Source organism: Camellia sinensis, unplaced genomic scaffold, assembly GCF_055761805.1.
Source record: "Camellia sinensis isolate YWXY unplaced genomic scaffold, ASM5576180v1 Unanchor12, whole genome shotgun sequence".
Lineage (NCBI taxonomy): Eukaryota > Viridiplantae > Streptophyta > Magnoliopsida > Ericales > Theaceae > Camellia > Camellia sinensis.
Window position 1 is genome coordinate 2,628,263 of NW_028128998.1, and position 10,876 is coordinate 2,639,138.

General features: G+C 38.2%; 1 protein-coding gene and 1 long non-coding RNA gene across 3 annotated transcripts; both read right to left on the reverse strand.

Moving 5' to 3' along the window:
- Positions 1-416: 416 nt before the first annotated feature.
- LOC145814663 (uncharacterized) lies at positions 417-7,910 on the reverse strand. 2 transcript variants are annotated; one of them, XR_014358008.1, is made up of 3 exons: positions 2,658-2,765; positions 1,461-1,518; positions 567-694 (listed from the first exon to the last, which is right to left on the reverse strand). XR_014358008.1 is itself a non-coding variant. In XM_082911635.1 (2 exons), the coding sequence occupies exons 1-2, from the start codon at positions 7,768-7,770 to the stop codon at positions 678-680; spliced, it is 1,272 nt and encodes a 423-aa protein (XP_082767761.1). In that variant the 5' UTR covers positions 7,771-7,910; the 3' UTR covers positions 417-677. The 2 variants fall into 2 exon arrangements, 1 of the variants encoding a protein (XP_082767761.1); XM_082911635.1 differs by lacking the exons at positions 1,461-1,518; positions 2,658-2,765 and adding an exon at positions 6,516-7,910 and having other exon boundaries at positions 417-694.
- Positions 7,911-8,019: 109 nt separating this feature from the next.
- LOC145814664 (uncharacterized) lies at positions 8,020-10,364 on the reverse strand. The gene is made up of 3 exons (XR_014358009.1): positions 10,257-10,364; positions 9,060-9,117; positions 8,020-8,293 (listed from the first exon to the last, which is right to left on the reverse strand). It is a non-coding gene; the product is annotated as an uncharacterized LOC145814664 (long non-coding RNA).
- Positions 10,365-10,876: the final 512 nt, after the last annotated feature.

The window sequence follows — 10,876 nt, forward strand, 5'->3', positions numbered from 1 at the left end:
GCCAGCCAGTTGAGAAAACTTATTATCTTTTTTAATTTAAGACCATGGGCAAGTACCGCTTCATGGTTAGCTCACCAGGTGCCATAGCCGAGTTCTAAAAGGACTACAACATTCCTGATGATGTACACCTCTCTCTAGCTGAGCTAGACACCATTCCTTGGGGCAAGCCTGGCTTCGTCCCTTTCACCGTGCTGTCCATTGTAGAAGGCAGACTATAGTTTTCTGTCTAGTCTCTCATCTGTGAATTCTTATGGCAAACCAAGCTCTACCCAACTCAATTGTCTACTAACACCTATATGATAGTAAATGGGATCATCGAGCTAAATCTGTCACACCCCAAATCCGGGCATGACCGGCCGTGGCCCACAAGGACTTAGCCCAAGGCACACGTAAGCCTAAACACGAATCCAATCATATTGAACAACTGAACAGTAGTCCAATAATAAATAACCAAAACTCAATCCAGACATGTCACAATTATAAACGGCAAAATCAACCGTAATCACAAACCATCCAAACTTATGGGATATAAACAACCCACATATAAAAAAAAATAATCCTAAATGAACTTCGATAAGAATAAATATAAATATGCACAAATTTGACATAACACTCTAAACTAAAGGAATGCCCTAGAGGTCCATGCAATTGAGTCCCCGCTACGCCATGAGTCCACTCTAAGTCCTTCTAACACCTGGAAATGGTAAACAACTAAGTCAGCTGATAGCTCAGTGAGTAGCAACATGGATAGTAAATACAGTTTTGAAAACAGGGTTCAATTCCATAATAAGATATATATCACAGAAACTAGATTGGCATACAGTTTGGTAAATACAATCTGTTTCAAAAAGATGGTTCCACAGTTCAATACTTAAAATACTCATGTCTCGCAAGAACATGATAAACAACATTTTCCACTTAAAACAGATTATAACATGAACACCAATAATTTTCTGGGTACCAATAAAAACAAATAATCTGCCACACATTTCTCAGGCTATAAGCCCCGTTGGATCCAATACCGAACTAAGAGTCATCCTCAGGGTGGCACCTGGGCCTTTTCTCAAAGACGATCCGATTGAAGGTCACCTAGTTGTTTTTAAAGGTCTGTTCCTTACAATCGTTGAGCACTAGAGTCATCACGGCCCAACCCGGATCTGTTCCCTAGTGGCCAGAGTCACCACACACAGTGGAATAATTTCCCTGGACTAAATACACACATGGTCCCAATAATCAATACACATCAGTTTCGCAAAACATGGTAGTTCATCATTATAAACATGAGACCAAAACAAATAGTTTACAGTATGCCAAGTTCACACATGTTTCAGAAATAATTTGATTCAATTAATAATATAATAATTTATCAAAACAGTTTAATCATGAAACAACAATTTAATTTTTCCAACAGTTCAGGGTAGGGGAACATTTATAAAAATATGTAGCATGAAACTACTCACCTGAAACGAAATGATATAATCCTTGAATCGAATAGAGTGAAAAAGTCCAACTAGTGCCCTGAACGAAGTATATAAAAAAAAACTACACGTCACAACTAATTTAAAATACTACAAAATAGGAACTAAGTAACCTCAACTAAAGCGCACTAACACGGCTCAACCCAACTCACCGCTACTCTTAAATATTATCTAAGTTCATGTTCTTCAAGGTTTAAAATCACCCAAGACATGGGTTCCGGCTGAAACTTAATTAAATGTGACTTTGAGATAAAACAGAGTTTTAAACAAATTTTCCCAATCTATTCGCTAACTTTGAAAATTACAAAACCCACTCCACGCTATTCAAAAAATTCCAATAACCTCCAGATATGATCTAATGTATCCTAAGTTTCAAACCCAATTGGTTTCACTTGATTTTCTTTTCAAAATAATTATCTACAATTTATTATATCCAAACAGGTTGTTTTCTGCAGCACTTTAAAGAAATTGATGGTTCTCTTAATATACACGAGCAATCAATGCAAGGCCAAAAACGTACGAAACTAGACTCGTAACCGGTTCTAATGACACTAATTTGATAATTTTTGGATTTATACCCAAAGAGAACAACACTCCCGAATTTCCTGTTTTGGACTGGTTTTCTGGGCAGATTTGAATACCTCAATTTATATGGATTTTGACCCCCAAAAATTATGAAAAAAATCAGATATACAATTCAGTATGTAATTAATCTACTGTAAAAATTTCAGTTCAAAATTCCTCCGTTTGATAAGATTCCTCAAAATTAAAAGTTTATGTTTTTTAGAATCAAGAATTTCCATCCACCATTGCAAACCAAAACTTCCCAGCAACCCATTTACACAAGAAAATCCATTATTAAATACTAATACCTCTCTCTTAAACTCCTTCACAGCATAACCAAACCACCAATTAAATATAAAGAAATAATAAAACACACACCTGCATACCCAACAATTTGTCTGCCACAGGTGACCACTCTTACGCACAAACCAACCGAGATACACTTGTGATAATTTGACTACCCAATTAACTCTCTTGTTACATTAGTATAAGTATGTATGCAGGTATATCTATATAGAATAATCCCAAAACAAACCAGCCACACAACCCTCACAACGGCACAAGGAATTAAATAAAGAGAATAAGAACAAAAAGGAAGATAGTGAGGAAGATTACCTTGCTAGAGACACCACAAAATTGAAACAAGCTGTCTCTTTCCCTCTCCCTTTTCTCTATAACTCACGGCTGCTACTAGGGTAGTTAAGAAAAGGATTGATATCTCACCATTAGGGTTTTATCCACCTATAATAAATTTTCAAAATGACCCCTTACTAACTAGTTTATTATTATTATTATCATTGTTATTATCATTAAGATTATTATCAATAGTCTTAAAAATTGTGGACTTCCATAAAAAAAAAAATTATTTATAGTTTAAAAAATTAATTAAAGATCCCCCAAATATTTAATTTGCACTTTAGGATTTACCATCAAAATATTTGAAATTGTAAAATTATTATTATTATTTAATTATTTACTTAATTTTTTTTTTTTTTTTTTTTTTTTTTTTTTTTTTTTTTTTTTTTTACATTCGGGTTCTCACATTCTCCCCCACTAAAAAAAAAGTTTCGTCCTCGAAACTAACCTGAGTAAATCATGTGAATAGATGTGGGTACTTCTCGCGCATCTCGTCCTCGCATTCCCAAGTCGCCTCTTCAACTAGATGATTACGCCACAGTACCTTAACCAATTTAATGACTTTTGTACGCAACCTTTTCTCTTTCGAATCCAAAATCTGAACAGGTATCTCCTCATACGAAAAATCCTCTCTAATCTGAAGCGGCTCATAATCTATCACATGCGACGGACTGTGCACATATTTCCTCAGCATAGACACGTGAAACACATTATGCACTCCTGCCAACCTAGGGGGTAGAGCAACACGGTACGCAACCTCACCAACCTTCTCCAATACCTCAAATGGACCAATGTATCTAGGACTCAACTTTCCTTTCTTTCCAAACCTGATCACTCCTTTCCATGGTGATACTTTTAAGAATACCATATCCCCCTCATGAAACTCTAAGTCTCTCCTACGATGATCAGCATAACTTTTTTGTCTACTCTGGGCAGTCAATAATCTCTCTCTGATGGTGATAATTTTCTGTGTAGCATCCTCCACCAAATCAGGTCCCAACATTTGCCTTTCACCAACCTCATACCAACACAAAGGAGACCTACACTTCCTCCCATACAAAGCCTCATAAGGAGCTACTCCCAAACTAGAATGATAACTATTATTATAGGCAAACTCCATGAGCGGCAAATAATCATCCCAATTACCTCTCCACTCCAAGGCACAAGCCCTCAACATATCCTCAAGGGTTTGAATAGTCCTCTCTGATTGCCCATCTGTCTGAGGGTGATAAGCTGAACTAAAATTTAACTGAGTACCCATAGCTGATTGTAACGCACCCCAAAACTTAGACACAAAACGAGGGTCCCGATCTGACACTATTGACACTGGTGCCCCATGCAATCTAACAATTTCCTTCACATACAACTGTGCAAATCGGGCTAGAGAATAGGTCATCCGTACTGCAATAAAATGTGCTGACTTGGTTAATCTATCAACAACTACCCAAACTGCATCGTGATTACTACTAGTACGAGGTAATCCACACACGAAGTCCATGGTAACATGATCCCATTTCCACTCCGGTATAGGTAAGGGTTGTAGTTTCCCCGCAGGTTTCTGATGTTCTACTTTAACTTGTTGACACACCAAACACTGAGCCACAAATTCTGCAATATCTCCCTTCATACCATTCCACCAAAAATGTTCATGAAGATCCCGATACATCTTAGTGCTTCCAGGATGAATGCTGTAACTAGAACTATGTGCCTCCGTCATAATCTCCTTCCTCAAATCACCACTAGCAGGAACACAAATTCGGCTACGGAATCTAAGCAACCCATCATCACTAACCACAAAGTCTACATGCTTACCCTCTACCATCTCTCCTTTAATACGCTCACACTGGGGGTCAATCTCCTGAGCTATACGAATCCGTTCTCTCAAGGTCGGCTGAACTGTCAATTGACTACAACAAGCCCTATTACCAGGTGTAACAACTTCAAGTCTCAAACGTTTCATGTCTTCCACCAAACAACTCTCAATAGACAAAGCAGCTATATCTCCAACTGCAACCTTCCTACTCAAGGCATCTGCAACCACATTTGCCTTCCCCGGATGATATAAAATATTCACATCATAATCTTTTAGTAACTCAAGCCATCTTCTTTGCCTCAAATTTAGTTCCTTCTGTGTGAAAATATACTTCAAACTCTTATGATCAGTGTAAATCTCACATGACTCTCCATACAAATAATGTCGCCAGATCTTAAGAGCAAAAATCACTGCTGCTAACTCTAAGTCGTGCGTAGGATAGTTTCTCTCATGTATTTTCAACTGTCGTGACGCATAAGCAATCACCTTCCCATGCTGCATGAGCACACATCCTAAACCCTGTCGTGAAGCATCACTATAAATCACAAAACCACCTCCATCTGTAGGTAAGGCAAGGATTGGAGCTGATGTCAATCTCTGTTTAAACTCTTGGAAACTACGCTCACAATCATCATTCCACTCAAACTTTACCCCTTTCCTGGTGAGATTGGTAAGTGGCAAAGCAATACGGGAGAATCCTTCCACAAACCGTCTATAATACCCAGCAAGCCCTAGAAAGCTACGTACCTCCGTCACAGAAGTAGGTCGTGGCCAATCAACAATTGCTGTCACCTTCGTGCTATCCACAGATACCCCATCTTTACTCACTACATGACCCAAAAAGGATACACTGCTCAACCAGAATTCACACTTCTTAAATTTTGCATACAATCTTTTCTCCCTAAGGATCTGCAGTACTACCCTCAAATGCTGCTCATGCTCCTCCTTACTCCTCGAATAAATTAGGATGTCATCAATAAATACTACCACAAATTTATCCAGTTGGGGCTTAAATACTCTGTTCATTAAATCCATAAATGCGGCTGGTGCATTTGTGAGACCAAAAGGCATCACCAAGAACTCATAATGCCCGTAACGGGTTCTAAAAGCAGTCTTAGGAACATCCTCATCCCTTACCTTCAACTGGTGATAGCCTGACCTCAAGTCAATTTTAGAGAATACTTGAGCTCCTTGTAACTGGTCAAATAGATCATCAATGCGTGGCAAAGGATACCTATTCTTCACTGTGACTTTGTTCAGTTCTCTATAATCAATACATAATCTCATAGACCCATCCTTCTTCTTCACAAACAACACAGGTGCTCCCCAAGGTGAAACACTAGGCCTAATAAAACCTTTGTCTAGCAACTCTTGTAATTGAGTTTGTAACTCCCTCAACTCCAACGGTGCCATTCTATAGGGTGCTTTAGAGATAGGTGTTGTATTAGGGATCAAGTCAATGGAAAATTCAACCTCACGGTCTGGAGGAAGACCAGGTAGATCCTCTGGAAAAACATCAACAAATTCCCTCACTACAGGCAACTCCTCTAACCTCTGCTCTGGTTGTTCAGTACTCACCACACAAGCTAAATAACCACGACACCCTTTTCTCAACATTCGGTTAGCCTGAAGGGAAGAAACAAAACAAATAGAAGACCCTTTTCCATCTCCCTGAAAGAAAAACTCATGTTGTCCTGGCATAGCAAAAACTACCCTCTTTCTAAAACAATCAATAGAGGCATGATGCTTCGTTAACCAATCCATTCCCAAAATCACGTCAAAATCCTTCATCTCTAAAGAAATCAAATCCACTGGAAAATTTCTACCATCCATCTCTATCTCACAAGATCTACAAATGTCTCCTAACACTACTGTTTCTCCTAATGGAGTAGACACAGCAATAGCTACATCCAAAGGCTCACAAGGAATAGACAAATGACGTAGAAACTTAGGTGCAGCAAAAGAATGTGTAGATCCTGAATCAACTAAAACTCTAGCAGGTACAGATGATATAAGGAGTGTACCTTGCACCACAGATGGAGCAGCCTCAGCCTCCTCTCTAGTGAGAGCGTAAACACGTCCTTGGGTAGCCGCTGACTTCTTATCCTGAGCCCCATTCCCGGATGTCTGCCCTTGGGTAGTCCCACTTTTGCCATTATTCTGCTTCTGGTTAAACCCACCGCTATAAAAAGTTCGTCTCTGCCCTTGCCCTTGAAATGACTGTGCTACTGACTGCCCTCCCAGTCCCTTAGACCTACATTGTGCAGAGAGATGCCCAAGCTTGCCACACTTAAAGCATGTTCGAGCTGTGCCATCACAATTATACCCAACAGAATGTGACCTACCACATCTATCACAATTCCTCCGATTCTGCTGCCTCATGCCATTGCTAACCTGACCTTGGGTGTAAGGCTTCTTGCTAGGATTGCTACCACCACCACGATGCTCTACTTGTCTCTCCTCTCTAAGTCTCTTGTTTTGTGGTTCCTTAGCCTTTTGTTCCTCAGCTCTCTTTTCCTCATCTACTCCCCTTTCAGCTAGTAATGCCTTGCTTACCAATGCAGAATATGTCTTCATCTCCAAAATAGCTACTTTTGCATAGATCTCTGACCGCAAGCCATTCTCAAACAACATCACTCTATCTTCCTCTATGGCCACCTGATGTGGAGCATACCTCGACAACTCTGCAAACTTGGCTTCATACTGAGCCACTGACATGTCATTTTGCTTCAAATTGAGAAAATCCACTTGCTTCTGCCTTCGCACTGCTTCAGGAAAGTATTTCTCATTAAACAATTCTAAAAACTTGCTCCACACTAGCTCTGTTTCTCTACCCTCATATTGACGCTTCACCATGCGCCACCAATGCTCTGCTTGACCCTTGAATCTAAAAGCTGCGAAGGCCACCTTCTGGTCTGCTGAACAACCAAGAACATCAAATATTTTCTCCATCTCTAGTACCCATGCCTCTGCCTCCGTAGGGTCCACTGTTCCGTGAAATTCTGGAGGTTTTGCCTTCATAAACCTCTCAAATAAGGAACCTCTATCCAAAGTTAAAGTTGGGTGAACTGCTGGTTGTGAGGCTACATGACTGTTCAGTAATCCCAACAACGACTGTAAAACCTGTGCGGCTGGTGCAGCAGGAACAACTCCTGGTGCTTCAGGGACGACTGGAGCAACAGGTGGTGCGGTAGGGGGTATAGGAACATGGGGAACTCTACGATTAGCTGCTGGTTGTTCAGTTCCAAGAGCATTGACACTTCTTCTCTTAGGTGCCATCTCTTAACCTTCAAAACAAAATTAAGAAAAGCTCAACACAAGCTTAAACAAAACTAACTTAACCAAACACTACTAAGGACTATAGGGACTCGGACCTCGTCTAATGATGAAATGCAATATATGTAACTCGATAAACTATAGCTCTGATACCACAATTGTCACACCCCAAATCCGGGCATGACCGGCCGTGGCCCACAAGGACTTAGCCCAAGGCACACGTAAGCCTAAACACGAATCCAATCATATTGAACAACTGAACAGTAGTCCAATAATAAATAACCAAAACTCAATCCAGACATGTCACAATTATAAACGGCAAAATCAACCGTAATCACAAACCATCCAAACTTATGGGATATAAACAACCCACATATAAAAAAAAATAATCCTAAATGAACTTCGATAAGAATAAATATAAATATGCACAAATTTGACATAACACTCTAAACTAAAGGAATGCCCTAGAGGTCCATGCAATTGAGTCCCCGCTACGCCATGAGTCCACTCTAAGTCCTTCTAACACCTGGAAATGGTAAACAACTAAGTCAGCTGATAGCTCAGTGAGTAGCAACATGGATAGTAAATACAGTTTTGAAAACAGGGTTCAATTCCATAATAAGATATATATCACAGAAACTAGATTGGCATACAGTTTGGTAAATACAATCTGTTTCAAAAAGATGGTTCCACAGTTCAATACTTAAAATACTCATGTCTCGCAAGAACATGATAAACAACATTTTCCACTTAAAACAGATTATAACATGAACACCAATAATTTTCTGGGTACCAATAAAAACAAATAATCTGCCACACATTTCTCAGGCTATAAGCCCCGTTGGATCCAATACCGAACTAAGAGTCATCCTCAGGGTGGCACCTGGGCCTTTTCTCAAAGACGATCCGATTGAAGGTCACCTAGTTGTTTTTAAAGGTCTGTTCCTTACAATCGTTGAGCACTAGAGTCATCACGGCCCAACCCGGATCTGTTCCCTAGTGGCCAGAGTCACCACACACAGTGGAATAATTTCCCTGGACTAAATACACACATGGTCCCAATAATCAATACACATCAGTTTCGCAAAACATGGTAGTTCATCATTATAAACATGAGACCAAAACAAATAGTTTACAGTATGCCAAGTTCACACATGTTTCAGAAATAATTTGATTCAATTAATAATATAATAATTTATCAAAACAGTTTAATCATGAAACAACAATTTAATTTTTCCAACAGTTCAGGGTAGGGGAACATTTATAAAAATATGTAGCATGAAACTACTCACCTGAAACGAAATGATATAATCCTTGAATCGAATAGAGTGAAAAAGTCCAACTAGTGCCCTGAACGAAGTATATAAAAAAAAACTACACGTCACAACTAATTTAAAATACTACAAAATAGGAACTAAGTAACCTCAACTAAAGCGCACTAACACGGCTCAACCCAACTCACCGCTACTCTTAAATATTATCTAAGTTCATGTTCTTCAAGGTTTAAAATCACCCAAGACATGGGTTCCGGCTGAAACTTAATTAAATGTGACTTTGAGATAAAACAGAGTTTTAAACAAATTTTCCCAATCTATTCGCTAACTTTGAAAATTACAAAACCCACTCCACGCTATTCAAAAAATTCCAATAACCTCCAGATATGATCTAATGTATCCTAAGTTTCAAACCCAATTGGTTTCACTTGATTTTCTTTTCAAAATAATTATCTACAATTTATTATATCCAAACAGGTTGTTTTCTGCAGCACTTTAAAGAAATTGATGGTTCTCTTAATATACACGAGCAATCAATGCAAGGCCAAAAACGTACGAAACTAGACTCGTAACCGGTTCTAATGACACTAATTTGATAATTTTTGGATTTATACCCAAAGAGAACAACACTCCCGAATTTCCTGTTTTGGACTGGTTTTCTGGGCAGATTTGAATACCTCAATTTATATGGATTTTGACCCCCAAAAATTATGAAAAAAATCAGATATACAATTCAGTATGTAATTAATCTACTGTAAAAATTTCAGTTCAAAATTCCTCCGTTTGATAAGATTCCTCAAAATTAAAAGTTTATGTTTTTTAGAATCAAGAATTTCCATCCACCATTGCAAACCAAAACTTCCCAGCAACCCATTTACACAAGAAAATCCATTATTAAATACTAATACCTCTCTCTTAAACTCCTTCACAGCATAACCAAACCACCAATTAAATATAAAGAAATAATAAAACACACACCTGCATACCCAACAATTTGTCTGCCACAGGTGACCACTCTTACGCACAAACCAACCGAGATACACTTGTGATAATTTGACTACCCAATTAACTCTCTTGTTACATTAGTATAAGTATGTATGCAGGTATATCTATATAGAATAATCCCAAAACAAACCAGCCACACAACCCTCACAACGGCACAAGGAATTAAATAAAGAGAATAAGAACAAAAAGGAAGATAGTGAGGAAGATTACCTTGCTAGAGACACCACAAAATTGAAACAAGCTGTCTCTTTCCCTCTCCCTTTTCTCTATAACTCACGGCTGCTACTAGGGTAGTTAAGAAAAGGATTGATATCTCACCATTAGGGTTTTATCCACCTATAATAAATTTTCAAAATGACCCCTTACTAACTAGTTTATTATTATTATTATCATTGTTATTATCATTAAGATTATTATCAATAGTCTTAAAAATTGTGGACTTCCATAAAAAAAAAATTATTTATAGTTTAAAAAATTAATTAAAGATCCCCCAAATATTTAATTTGCACTTTAGGATTTACCATCAAAATATTTGAAATTGTAAAATTATTATTATTATTTAATTATTTACTTAATTTTTTTTTTTTTTTTTTTTTTTTTTTTTTTTTACATTCGGGTTCTCACAAAATCACTGTCTCGGTTTCAACCTCAGATTAGCCAAGATCTTCCACCAATATTCGCTCAATCAAAATGACGACGGATGGGTATACTATCTCAAAATAAAGAGAGGTCGAGAGAAACTCATCAAGAGAACGCCAGACAAAGACTTGCATGATGACGACTTTCTCTAGGTCTCTGGAAACTTTGAAGATCACGAAGCCCAAAAATCG